General features: G+C 46.0%; 1 protein-coding gene across 1 annotated transcript in view; it reads left to right on the top strand.

The window, feature by feature from the left end:
• The first annotated feature begins 2865 nt into the window (after positions 1-2865).
• LOC139382495 (vacuolar protein sorting-associated protein 53 homolog) overlaps positions 2866-14347 on the top strand; it is a 31816-nt gene continuing 20334 nt past the window's right edge. Inside the window, exons 1-7 of the mRNA XM_071126580.1 lie at positions 2866-2983; positions 3436-3516; positions 4829-4878; positions 4966-5032; positions 10875-10961; positions 12975-13090; positions 13540-13659. Of these exons, the coding sequence (XP_070982681.1) occupies positions 2894-2983; positions 3436-3516; positions 4829-4878; positions 4966-5032; positions 10875-10961; positions 12975-13090; positions 13540-13659 (611 nt within the window). The 5' untranslated portion in view covers positions 2866-2893. The remainder of the gene's footprint in view (positions 2984-3435; positions 3517-4828; positions 4879-4965; positions 5033-10874; positions 10962-12974; positions 13091-13539; positions 13660-14347) is intronic.

Below are 14347 nucleotides of genomic sequence, written 5' to 3'. Positions count from 1 at the left end.
GACATGAGGAATAAATGCCCAGTGAATAATGAATAGAAATAAAGAGTAAAAATTACATGGATATATATAGGGAGGACAAAATAACATGGCTATATACAGGGAGTACCAGTACCTAGTCGATGTGCAGGGGTACGTAATTGAGGTAGCTAAGTATTCAGACCCCTTGACTTTTTCCACATTTTGTTACGTTACAGCCTTATTCTAAAATTTAATAAATCTTTTTTCCCCCCTCATCAATCTACACACAATACCCCATGATGAAAAAGCAAAAAAATGTTTTTAGATTTGTTTTCTCATAAAAAAAGCAACAACACTGAAATATGTATTCAGTCTCTTTACTCTGTACTTTGTTGAAGCACCTTTGGCAGAGATTACAGCATTGATTCTCCTTGGGTATGACGCTACAAGCTTGGCACACCTGTATTTGGAGAGTTTCTCCCATTCTTCTCTGCAGGTCCTCTCAAGTTCTGTCAGGTTGTCTGGGGAGCGTCGCTGCACAGCCATTTTAAGGTCTATCCAGAGATGTTTGATCGGGTTTAAGTCCGGGCTCTGGCTGTGTCACTCAAGGACATTCAGTGACTTGTCCCGAAGCCATTCCTGCGTTGTCTTGGTTGTGTGCTGAGGGTCGTTGTCATGTTGTAAGGTGAACCTTCGACACATTCTGAGGTCCTGAGTACTCTGGAGTAGGTTTTCATCAAGGATCTCTCTGTACTTTGCTCCGTTCATATTTCCCTCAATCCTGACTATTCTCCCAGTCCCTGCCGCTGAAAAACATTCCCACAGCATGATCCTGCCACCACCATGCTTCACCATAGGGATGGTGCCAGGTGTCCTCCAGATGTGACGCTTGGCATCCAGGCCAAATAATTTAATATTGGTTTTATCAGACCAGAGAATCTTGTTTCTCATGGTCTGAGAGTCCTTTAAGTGCCTTTTGGCAAACTCCAAGCTGGCTGTCATGTGCCTTTTACTATGGAGTAGCTTCCGTCTGGCCACTCTACCATAAAGGCCTGATTGGTGGCATGCTGCAGAGATGGTTGTCATTCTGGAAGGTTCTCCCATCTTCACAGGAACTCTGGAGCTCTTTCAGAGAGACCATCGGGGTCTTGGTCACCTCACTGACCAAAGCCCTTCTCCCCCCATTTGCTCAGTTTGGCCGGGCGGCCAGCTCTAGGAAGAGTCCTGGTGGTTCCAAACTTCTACCATTTAAGAATGATGGAGGCCGCTGTATTCTTGGGGACCTTCCCACCTTGGTTGCTCCCTCAGCCAGTGATAGGTCTAGAGTTGCTTGAGCTGTTGAGGAAGGAGTTGTAAGTTACCATTTAAGAACACAATACTATGCTTTCTTAACTATATTAACAGATGGATCTAAGGACCCTAAAACAGGGAGGACAGGTGCAGCTTTTCGTGTTCCCGGGTTTAAGGTGGCAGTGACAAAAAGAGCAACGGATAATTTATCTGTTTACACAATGGAGTTGATTGTGTTAAGTTCTAAATAAACAGAGTAAAAACTAACGGACAACTATGAAACGCTCAAAACAAGTTTATTCACCCACAGAAGCAGTGTCATTTAAACCTTTCTCCTATGCTGAGTCTCCTGCTACACATCTAGACAGCCAATACACCTCTGTTGCTAGACAAGACTTTAGTGATGTCTGTTCTTTCTCACTTCTTCTGACCTGACCTCGGCCCAAATTCCTCACACCTCCCTAACTCACGGCTGTCCTGTTGACTTGTACCAGACCGTGGCCCTTCTCCCTTCCACATGATACCTGATGTATAACAATAACATGCATTCCCCTCTCTCCCTCAGTACCATGAACAAGGATATTTCATATTTCAGGTGTAGAAGTCAGAACCCATCAATGGCCATACTCTTGGCTGCAGAGTGGCTGGAAGACGTGAGGCCAGACAGGGTAGTCATCTGCTCTGACCGCCGTGCAGCGCTGATGAGCTTAAATTAATTTGTATTTCGGAGCAGATTGGATGTATTGTTTGAGTTTTTTAGGGTGAGACAGATGGGGATATTTGTGATGTTCCTCTGCATACCAGCTCATGTGGGAGTAGAGGTGAATGAGGAGGTGGATGTTATCGCCAAGCAGACTCTTAAACATCCTAATGTTGAGATGGAATTGTCAATCAGTAAAACAGATGCTAAGGGATTGATAAAAGCAGTGGTTAAAAACAAATGGCAAGAGTTGTGGAAAAGGAAGTGAAGTGAAGACAAAAAAAAAGGGAAAGGGGGATACCTAGTCAGTTGTACAACTGAATATATTCAATTGAAATGTTACTTCCACATTTAACCCAACTCCTCTGAATTAGAGAGGTGCGGGGGGGCTGCCTTAATCGACATCCACATCATCTGCGCCCGGTATTAGAGTCATTAAAAGGTGTGGGCAGGGAGGGTCCTCAGGCCGAGGGAGAAGGGAGGAAAGTGTAATAACAATTATGAGATTGGGACACAGAAGGCTCAATAGTACATTGAAATTGGTGGGAAAACATCTGACTGGGAGGCGCGATCAGTGTCAGGAGGAGATAGAGACAGTGAAACACGTTCTATTTCAGTGTCAGAAATATGGGATGGAAAGAGAGCGATTGTTATTAGATTTGAGGTGTAATGGGGTTGAAGAGCCAAGATTAAGTGCACTTTTGGGGAAATCTTCAGTCGATGTAGCATTTAATTATGTATTTAGTTTCCTTAGGAAGACGATACTATTGGGTAGGATGTAGACCTTCCCTGGCTCTGGTCCACGCTCCAATCCAGTTAGTGACGGTAATACACCTTAATGTTGGTTGCCAAACGCCACTTAAAATCCACAGAAGAAGAGAAGAAGAAGAACAAGGTGAAGGAAGTGACCTGCCTCGGCTTTCTGCGGTAGTTTGCTAGCTGTGCATGATGATGGAGGAGGAAGAATTTGAATTTTCGGAGGATTTGGAGGCTATTTTGCATCTTACTCCAGAGGTGCAGTTGGCCATCGAGCAGGTAATCATGTGCTAAGAAGGATACGTTTCTTATCTACAATGAAAATGGTAGTCTGTATTCAGGCATGAGCTAGATAGCTTACCTAACGTTAGCTGTCTTGCTATCCTAGTTAGCTACTAACGTTAGCTATTTTTAATACATGTCAACAGTCATCATATTGTCAGTGTATAGTTTTGTATTTCTAGCTAACTTAGTTAGCAGACTAGCTAGCTTTGTACAACATCACCTAGTTACAGTAAGATAATTATCTGAAAATGTCATTAGTGAAATGCATGAAATCAGCCTTCTTTACAAAATGCATGGTTGTTGATTCTAATTCATTAGGAAAACTGTTTGTTAGGCTAGCTACATAGATAGTAACTTTAGCTAGCTATTAACCACTGTATAGGCTAGGTGTTAAGCAATGAAGAACCAACAACGTATTCATTGAGTCATCTTTTTTTATGCCTTAGGTTTTCCCCAGTCAAGACCCATTGGACAGAGCAGATTTTAATGCTGTGGAATACATCAATACATTGTTTCCCACTGAGCAGGTAAGACTGGAGTCCATTACTTCAAAGAAACTAAAGTTATTTTATGTTACACTCTAGTCTTGGATACTTCTGTGATTCTAAGCAAAACTATGTTGTTACATGATAATAAAAAAGTTATAGTCTAGCACCTGGCTGACACCAAACTTGAAGTCTTCCTGGCTTCAATCTGGAAAGGGACTCCCTAAAAACACTGCGTGACTTTTCTTAGCAGGTTAGGCGAGCATTTTCCCTAACCTTTTTTATTTTTTAAATAAATGTAATTTTAATTTGTACCCCTTTTTCGTGGTATCCAATTGGTAGTTACACTCATCGCTGCAACTCCCATATGGACTCGGGAGAGGCGAAGGTCGAGAACAATGCGTCCTTTGAAACACAACCCAACCAAGCCGCACTGCTTCTTGCGGCTTCCGCCGGAGGAAACACCATACACCTGGCGCCGCCACAGGAGTTGCTGGTATGAGATGGGACAATCCTCCCCTAACCCAGATGACGCTGGGCCAATTGTGCTCCATGGGTCTCCCGGTCACGGCCGTGACAGAGCCTGGACTTGAACCCAGAATCTCTAGTGGCACAGCTAGCACTGCGATGCAGTGCCTTAGACCACTGCGCCACTTGGGAGGCCCCTTTTCCTAATCTTAACCTAATTATCCTAACCTGCTGCGTAAGTTCTCCTAACCTGCTATGAAAAAATCACTTAACGGTCATAGTTGTATCGAAGTGGCGTGTTTATAGGGAATCTCGCCTGGAAAGGCTCCTTGATGTTGTAGGCACGCTCTGTCGAAATACTGATTGAGGGGATTCGATTAAGCTGCCCTGTGTTGAACCAGGCTATGGCCTGCCACGTGACCGTGCAAAGCGGCTGAGCGCGGCGCACCCTGCTCGTATCAAACAGACCTTGTAGCCGAAACGTGTCGGATTTTTTACAACTTTGTTTCTATTGAACATTCCATACAAATAAAGGCATGTAAATTAATTATATGATGAGTGCCTTGGTCCTCCTTTCTTTTTAATTAAAGATCCTATAGTATTTTTAAAAAGTGTTTTACTTATTTTTATTTGGTCGTTTGCTCACCTTCATTTCAAAAAATGAAATTCATTAAACATTTTGTGAAATGTATATGGCCTAGCAAAACAAAGGTCTGATTGACCAAGTCGAAAGTAATAATCATGCCCAGTAGGTGGCGCTGCCTGCATACCTTTGTAACATTAGAAAAGGATCCTTCATCATTCAAATCAGTCCATGCAACTTGGTTTTATGTGGGGGAGTAGATTTTGGTCAATTGATAATCATGATACCCCTGTTTCCTCACAGTCACTGGCAAATATAGATGATGTGGTCAACAAGATCCGTCTGAAGATTCGGTGAGTGACTTCATTGAGTGGTTTTGGTTGACGTTTTTTTAAAGATGAGTTTGACATAATATTATTGATTTTGTGTGTGTGTTTCAGGCGTCTGGATGACAACATCAGGATGGTGGTGAGAGGTCAGACCAATGTGGGGCAGGATGGCAGACAGGTGAGTGAGGGGATTACTCTTCAGTGTGTTGTTATTGGTTAATTTTCCTAGAAACTGCCCCTGACTGTGTAAATAGTTTGGTTGTTGGTTGGTTGTTATTAATGAGCTAATTAAGGACTAAGCTGTGTGCATGTGTAAGCTCATGTTTGGAAGGGGGGGTAATGTGTGTGTGTGTGTGGCAGGCAGTGTTTTGTTATGCTTGGCTTTAAGCACTGGGCTCAGCGACAGCATGCTGTGACAGATGAATAGCAGTAGCAGTTTACTGTTAGACACAGTAGGGCCTTTTGGTGACGAGAGAGACCGGCCAGTCAGTCTACACTGGCGGGCCCCCACAGAGGGTTGACTTTGGGGCTACAAGACTGTAGCATGTTGCTTCAGTCTCACACTGACTACACACATACACACACATCACCCCTCCAACAGACTGGTTGAGATTATGTTTTGCAACCTTTTCCCCAGGATTAGTCCTTCTAACCCAGACAAATATGTTGGTGCTCCTTTTTCTGTTCCTCTGTCCTCACTAATACCATGGAAAAGGACAGGATGAGTCAGAACCATCTCATTCCCTACTGTTAGAACTACTGCTGTCTTAAAGGAAAAGATTACCCTTCATTATTCAGGGATTACATTTGGACCTGTGGCTTGGTGTCCCGCCATTTCTCGTCTGAGAAAGTCAGAAAAAAGCCTTGATTTAACTCAGACTCTCGCTCTGTCAGGGAACTGTGGTTTTGAGGCGTGACACCTGATGGGGGAGCTGTTTCTGTGTGTGTGTGTGTGTGTTGTGTGTTTCTGGGATGGTGGTCCCGTCCTGCTCTGTTTCCACTGGATTATCAGAAGTGTTCTGGACAGAATCCACTAACCCATGAGGTTGGTAGGCACGGCAAGCATGACACTGTACTCTACCGTTGGGTTTCTGGGTCTTGTGGTCTCGTAGCTGAGGCCCACTGAACAATCCACATCTCCCAAAGAGCTGAGGGAAAATCCTATTTGCAGACAGAAATGTGGAGATGTGTTCTTTACAGCCAGAGATGGAGACTGAGAGAAGAGGAGAGCGGGATTTGATTTAGCTCGCCTGGGGCTCTAGTTTGGCAGAGTGTGTCCGAAGGTGCCAAATCCACCTAATTAATTGAGCGCTCCTAATGACAAAGAAAGGGAAAAGAAAAAGAACTGAGGTGGAGAAGGACTGTTAAGATTTCCCTTGTATTTAGTCTGTAGGGGCGGCAGACTGGCAGTGATCAGCAGGGTGGGGATGGAGGTGTCTGCTTCAGATGCCCAATCCCCAGGCAAGGGGTAGATGGAATCAGAATGCCAGGGATATTGGGTGTATGTATGTTGGTGTAGGTGCATATCAGAGTCTTAGAACTAGGAGGGGGCTCTTTGATGTTGTTGATTGATGGAATTACATGCACACACACACATTCCATTCAGTCTTCTCTTCCTTGTATAAGCAGTTCTGACTGGTTTGTTGTTGTTCGCTAGCTCTTCTACTAAGCAGCTGTCAAAAGTAGCTACAAGTGGTTTGTCTGTCCAGCCTATCGTCATGGTAACATGGACCAGAAGGCCAAACATGTCTCACTCTGGCTCACTGCAGTTTAAACTGCCTCAATCCCAAGTCAACTCTAGTTTTTTCCATTCCTCGCCATTCTCTTTAGTCTTTACAATCTCAGAGGGAACAATTTTATGTGATTCACAATTTGCTCTCAGACATACTGATTATGATACTATGCAGCCAAAACTAAAAGGGGAAGTTATTTCTGCCCTGAGGAAATTGATTAATTGTTCTCAACAAGCAATGAGTCAGTATGGGAGAGTGAGTTGCAGAGGCTCAGTTTTGGGGGAGGGTGGGACGTTATGGGAGTGGGGAAAGGAGGATACCTAGTCAGTTGTCCAACTGAATGTATTCAACTTCCGCATTTAACCCAACCCCTCTGAATCAGAGAGGCAGGCGCGGGGGGGGGGGGGTTGCCTTAATTGACTTTTTAAAAATATTTTATTTAACTAGGCAAGTCAGTTAAGAAGTAATTCTTATTTACAATGACAGCCTACCCAGGTGACGCTGGGCCGATTGTGCACTTCCCAATCATGGGAAGTGATGCAGCCTGGATTCGAACCAGGGACTGCAGTGACACCTCTTGCACTTAGATGCAGTGCCTTAGACTACTGCGCCACTCGGGAGCCCCTTCCTGAGTGTCGCCCAGGGACATCCACGTCTTCTGCGCCCGGGGAACAGAGTTAAAATACCTTGCTCAGGCAGGGGCAGAACGACAGATTTTTACCTTGTCAGCTCTGGGATTCGATCCAGCAACCTTCTGGTTACTGGCCCAACACTCTAGTCACTAGGCTAGAGAGGCTCATTCACAAACCAACATTTGTTATCAATTACACGTAGCCTAGCCATTCATGCCAGAAAATGTTAACAGCATTGAGCTTGCATAGCTCAGTCACCATAGCCATTATTCAGCTAAGCACCAAACTTTTCCCATGTGCAGCTTGATGTCCCCACATGGTCAGGTCAGCTGTGGGGCTTTATGGTCGTCAACGAGGCAGCGGGTGGGGATCCGCCCGGGCGTCATGTGGATGGGTTATGGCTATTGTGTGTGTGTGTCCATGCAAATGTCTTACGTGTGTGTGTTGCAGATGTGTTACTGTAGCTCCTAGCATCTGGATGTACTTATTAGGAACACTGAGACGGAATGGGAACCTCCTTGAGAAGCAAACATAACATAAATATTTCATCTAAACTCAGGAAGGGAGGTTTACTGCTTCAAGTTGGGTTCTCTGCTCTTTCATCTGCGGTGTATCCCTTCCTATCTTTTCTTTGTTTCTCGGTTTTTCATACAATATACTTTATTGTCCACTTACATGGAAATTAATTTTGTGACCTAAGCACACAAAACACAATATATTACATGCAGTACGGAAAACTCTCGATTACCCTCTTCCTCTCTCCCTCGCTTTCTCTTTCTCATTCTCTGTTTGATGTTGATGTGTTGCTGTTGCCTGTTCCCCAAAACAATATGAACATATCCTTTAACACTGGGTTAATGTGATGGTTACCATGTAATTTGGACACACGTGTGGCCCACCCAACCACAGAAATAGATTGACTAGAATGGACATGCCCATACAAACCAATGCTCATTCTATTTCTATGGACCAAGCATCCAGCTGTATATACTGGATTCTCAATGGCTTTGCCCTCTCCTGTAATAAATCAGAACATATTTCTGTCCTTGTTATCATGGAGTACTTAGTTCAGACAATTGGCTACTTATTGTTGCCTCGCCTGTTTGCTTTCTTAACAAATGTATGTGATTGTTCAGCTATGTACATATGAAGAATGCCTTGTATGCTGTTTTTTGCATGTTCAATATGTATTCATTCACTATTTCAGGGGGACCGAGTGGCACTGCGGTCTAAGGCACTGCATTGCACTGCTAGAGGCGTCACTACAGACCCGGGGTTGATCCCGGGCCGTATCACAACCGGCTGTTATCGGGAGTCCCATAGGGCGGTGCACAATTAGCTCAGCGTCGTCCGGGTTTAGGGAGGGTTTGGCCGGGGTAGGCCGTCATTGTAAATAAGAATTTGTTCTTAACTCACTTTGCTTTGTTCAATAAATAAATAATAAATGTACAACCTAGGCTTACCCCATAAACTACAGGGTCTGTGGATAGGAGGAATGTGTGACTTGTCATTGTGGGGTACATCCACATCTCTTCATATCTGTCAGTGAAGAAACCCCCCTCTAACCGCCCCCTGGCTTCCCCTCCTCCTCCAAAAATCCCCAAATAGAGTCCACATGTGTGGCAGACAGTGCTCTATTTCTGCAGGGTTGAAATATGGCCTCTCCCCGTCTGGGACTGGGTTGGAACAGGGGATGGATGTGGGCGTAGTAAAGATAGCGATCTCAGCCAGGCAGAAGTGTGCTGGGCTGTGGTCTCCCCACTCCTTTCCCAATGCTCAGACACTTTGGCGATTAGGCTAAATGTAGGAAATTAACATTTGGAGAAGAGAGGCCAGACAGGCTGGCTCACTGAGCAGCTTCTCCAGTCTAATTCTTTATCAAGGTCTTCAGACTATGGACTCTACTTAGTGTGTGTGTCTGTGTGTGTTCTTGGTATTGGTTGTTTGATTGGGCCTTAGGTTGTTGTGAATGAGGGGCTTTGGAATTAGTATTCTGGTGGGTTCTTAAGGTGGTTAGAGGTAGTTTGTCTCTAGGGGCCTGTTTGAATCAAAATAACATCCTCCCGCCCTCCCTCCCTGAGGTAATCAAAGATCTGAGAGGGTTGGATTGGTGGAAGCAGTTACGGTTGAGACCTTTCTTTCACTTATTTAATCAGATATAGATCAGTCAATGGTAAGCTCAAGGAAGTAAGGCGGAAAGGAAGCATTTTGTAAAGTATTCAAAGTATGTTGATCGTCCTGGCCAGTGGCAACCCTCAACAGGTCATGACCGACCAAGGTTCTCAGCTTCCTGCCCCAGACTTTCCTCACTTTTTCCTGGTAACAGATGGACTACATGGTTATTATCAGAGCCTGTCCTCCATGCCTGCTGGTTTAACTGAAAGGTGTGTGTGTGTGTGTGTGTGTGTGAGACCTTGTCTGGCTCTGTGACCCTGTCATCATGCTAGGCCTCTAAACAGAATAGATGCTGCTTCCTGCAGAGCCAAAAAGGAATCCACCGCGGTCAACAACGCAGATTGTGTGTGTTTGCATTTGCCCTGTTCGTCCACTTGCGTTTTTGAAGAGCCTTGTAAAAGTGGTACATTCCTTGGGCAGCTGGTGCCGGCTGTTAGGATTCCATCTGTGAGAAGGAGAGGAGAGGCCCCCCACAGACACAGACACCCCACGCTGGACCAGTGTTGGGACCAGCTACCCCCAATTACCCAGGCATTGGATGGCAGTGCCAAAGCCCAGCTCAGACCATCAAAGCCCAGCTGTGTGGCCTAAAAGGGAAACATAGCAATTAGTTTACTTCTCTGTGAAAGAAGCACCACTCTGTTCCCCTCCACTCTGATTGTTTCAAGAATTTGTGGCCAAACACTAGTTACTAGGCCTACATTTTGAGAGAGTTAGAGATTCATCTTTTGATCAGAGTTGCACTTTATTTGACATTTTGCTTTGCACCTCTCTCTATAAGCGATGTTATAACACATGTCATAAGCAGGTCCACTGGCTATTCCATTAGTCAGTCAGTCTATAACATGGGTTGTTGGGGTTCAAATCCATGGCTATTGGGTTGGGAATGAGTAGTTGGACATCTCTCTCTCTGTGCATCGGTTGGCAGTAGGGAGAGACCGCTCTTCTTACCAACTGGAATGTGAGAGCAAACTGTGGGAGAGGTTTCTCATCCCCACGCCGTTCCTACTGGTTTCTCATCACGCCATTTTGTTTGGTTTTCCATCCCCCTGATGAGGCGCTATAAATACGACCTGACGAGGAAGAGAGGAGAATAGCATGACTCCAGAATGTCCCTGGGTTTTCCTACTAAATAAGATATAGTGATTGGTTTGATTAGCCTGTAATCTCCAAACCCAGAGCCAAATTCTTGCGTGAATACTTGCTTCTGGCCTGCTGTAAGGAGAGACTAAATAGTCTGGTCCCAAGTCTATTTTGCTGTCTTGCCAACTCCTATGGCCATTGTCACGGCAAACAAACAGATCTGGTACCAGGCTAGAAGTTGAAAATAATCCCTCTTTGCCTTAATGCTAGATGTCAGCTTCATCCCAATGTGTCTGAAGAGATGTCTGCCAGAAAGTAAACTTCTTTAGAGATTGCTGGTACCTAAATGACATCTTTCAAACCTGTCTCTCTTTTTCTTTCTTTCTCTCTCTCCCAGGCACTGGCAGAGGCCCAGGTAGCCATCGGCCAGCTCTTTGGCAAAATCAAAGACATTAAGGACAAGGCTGAGAAATCCGAGCAAATGGTGAGTAAACAAACAAAACACAGCCAGACCACCTCACAGGAGCCATCTTGTCTACCCTGTCTAAAGCTTTAGGGTGTGTGTGACTGAGGGTGCCCCCTCTGACATCCTCTTGGGACATGTAGTGTTGTTATGAGTGGAGGTAATTCTCCTGGTGTGTGTGGGTTAGACCTAAAATCCCCCAAATTCCCCACAAGAACAGTAAAACAAGGAAAATTCTCCACCGTGGGGACATTTCCCATGTCCCCAGGAGGACGAAGGCTATTTTAAGTTTAGGAGTTAGGTTTAGGGCTAGGGTTACAATTAGGATTAGGTTTACGGGTTAGGATTTTGAATTGAAATGTATTTTAGGTGCCCAGAAGGATAGAAGAACATTACGTGGGGGGTCGCAGGAAGGACGCTGGATTGGGTGGGTAAACAGGGAGAGGGGAACCCAATGTGTATGTTGTAGCAATTATGTGTCAACTCAAACAGGTATGTCTTACTCTTCCATCTCCCTTCCACGCGCTCTCTCTCTCACCCTCACCTCCCCCCTCTTTCTCATCTCTCGTCTCTCTCACCCTCACCTCCCCCTCTTTCTCATCTCTCTCTCTCTCTCTCACCCTCACCTCTCCCCTCTTTCTCATCTCTCTCTCTCTCTCACCCTCACCTCTCCCCTCTTTCTCATCCCTCGTCACTCTCTCACCCTCACCTCCCCCCTCTTTCTCATCCCTCGTCACTCTCTCACCCTCACCTCCCCCCTCTTTCTCATCCCTCGTCTCTCTCACCCTCACCTCCCCCTCTTTCTCATCTCTCTCTCTCTCACCCTCACCGCTCCCCTCTTTCTCATCTCTCTCTCTCTCTCTCTCTCTCTCACCCTCACCTCTCCCCTCTTTCTCATCCCTCGTCACTCTCTCTCACCCTCACCTCCCCCCTCTTTCTCATCCCTCGTCTCTCTCACCCTCACCTCCCCCTCTTTCTCATCTCTCTCTCACCCTCACTTCCCCCCTCTTTCTCATCCCTCGTCTCTCTCACCCTCACCTCCCCCCTCTTTCTCATCCTTCATCTCTCTCACCCTCACCTCCCCCCTCTTTCTCATCCCTCGTCTCTCTCTCACCCTCACCTCCCCCCTCTTTCTCATCTCTCGTCTCTCTAACCCTCACCTCCCCCCTCTTTCTCATCTCTCGTCTCTCTCTCTCTCCCCCTCTTTCTCATCCCTCGTCACTCTCTCTCACCCTCACTTCCCCCCTCTTTCTCATCCCTCGTCTTTCTCACCCTCACCTCCCCCTCTTTCTCATCTCTCTCTCACCCTCACTTCCCCCCTCTTTCTCATCCCTCGTCTCTCTCACCCTCACCTCCCCCCTCTTTCTCATCCCTCATCTCTCTCACCCTCACCTCCCCCCTCTTTCTCATCCTTCATCTCTCTCACCCTCACCTCCCCCCACTTTCTCATCCCTCGTCTCTCTCTCACCCTCACCTCCCCCTCTTTCTCATCTCTCGTCTCTCTCACCCTCACCTCCCCCCTCTTTCTCATCCCTCGTCTCTCTCTCACTCACCCTCACCTCCCCCCTCTCTTTCTCATCCCTCGTCTCTCTCTCTCACCCTCACCTCCCCCCTCTCTCATCCCTCGTCTCTCTCTCACCCTCACCTCCCCCCTCTTTCTCATCCCTCGTCTCTCTCTCACCCTCACCTCCCCCCTCTTTCTCATCCCTCGTCTCTCTCTCACCCTCACCTCCCCCCTCTTTCTCATCTCTCGTCTCTCTCACCCTCACCTCCCCCCTCTTTCTCATCTCTCGTCTCTCTCTCTCTCCCTCTTTCTCATCCCTCGTCTCTCTCTCACTCACCCTCACCTCCCCCTCTTTCTCATCCCTCGTCTCTCTCTCACCCTCACCTCCTCCCTCTCTCATCCCTCGTCTCTCTCTCACCCTCACCTCCCCCCTCTTTCTCATCCCTCGTCTCTCTCTCATTTGTGTCCTCTCTCACCCCTTCTATCTCCTTTCTCTTTCCCTTCATCCTCTCTCTACCCCCCTCTCTCAGGTCAAAGAGATAACGCGGGACATCAAACAGCTGGACCATGCTAAGCGTCACCTGACCACCTCCATCACCACCCTCAACCACCTGCACATGCTGGCCGGGGGCGTTGACTCTCTAGAGTGGGTACTCACAGTGCCACCTATGGGCATGGAGGAAAGGGCCAACTGTTTGAAAAGCACCCATCGAGAAGTTACACAGGGATGACTCCTAAGTTAAATATTTGTGGGCAACTCAGACTTTCTTGTAATACATGCGTTGTTGTCAATGGAAGATTTGTGCGAAAATGTACCTCTGTATGTGCATCTCGAGTTATCAGTTGGCACATAGAAAGGAATACTAAAGATCATTGGAAACCATTGTGCACTTTTACTGCCTCAAGCCAAGGTGCTGGGTCTGTCTTAGTTTGGCACATATACCATTGACTACATGTTGAAGTGGCTGCTTGAGAACTTGTTCTCAACTAGCCTACCTGGTTAAATAAAGGTGAAATAAATCAAATAGAAATGCATAGCCACTAGACAGGACTCTAAGCTAGATCTGCAGGTGATGTGTTCTGTGTGTGTCCCAGGGCCATGACGAGGAGGAGGCAGTATGGCGAGGTGGCTAACCTGCTACAGGGGGTGGTCAACGTGCTGGAACACTTCCACAAATACATGGGCATCCCTCAGATCAGACAGCTCTCAGAGAGGTAACCACACACGCACACACACGCCATGCTCAAACACATTCCCTTTCTGAACTGACCATAACACTGTACCAGTAATACTGTAGGGAAACAATCAGTATTTCAAACAAACACAGCTCGATCTTGCATGCATCATACTGTATTTCCCAGTCACCTCAATGTTCCTGTCATTATTGTATTCATCCCTAACGCCACTGTTTTTTTTTAATTATTGGTGCTCTCCCTAACAGTATTGCTATTTTATTTAAACAGGGAGTCACATTGAAATTAAACATCTATTTTACAAGAGCCCTGTACACATTACACATTTAAACTACATACATATATATGTGTGTGTGTGTGTGTGTATGTGTGTGTGTGTGTGTATAAAACAATATAATTCAGCACAATAAACAAAATTAAACATATTTAATAAAAGCAATCACATTCAACTACAAAGAGGTCCTCAATCAATAATTTAGACTGCAGCCAGGCCAAGCCTGTAGATCCCAGAGGTATTCTGTTGTGCTCATCAGAATCAGATCCTGTTTAATATTTACTGAGGGAGGAGAGGAGGCTGCAGGCTGCTGAAATACACAGGAAGGAATGTACTGAATAGGAACTTTTTTATGCAGACATTTCTTTCCACTGAGGGCTCGGGCTTTCCTTCTGCTGGGTGTGTTTGAGAGAGAGAGTGTGTGTGTGTGCCGGA

The sequence above is a fragment of the Oncorhynchus clarkii genome, chromosome 24 (genome assembly GCF_045791955.1).
Source record: "Oncorhynchus clarkii lewisi isolate Uvic-CL-2024 chromosome 24, UVic_Ocla_1.0, whole genome shotgun sequence".
Lineage (NCBI taxonomy): Eukaryota > Metazoa > Chordata > Actinopteri > Salmoniformes > Salmonidae > Oncorhynchus > Oncorhynchus clarkii.
The sequence above is the reverse complement of the archived record's forward strand: the minus strand, read 5'-3'. Positions and strand labels throughout refer to the sequence as shown.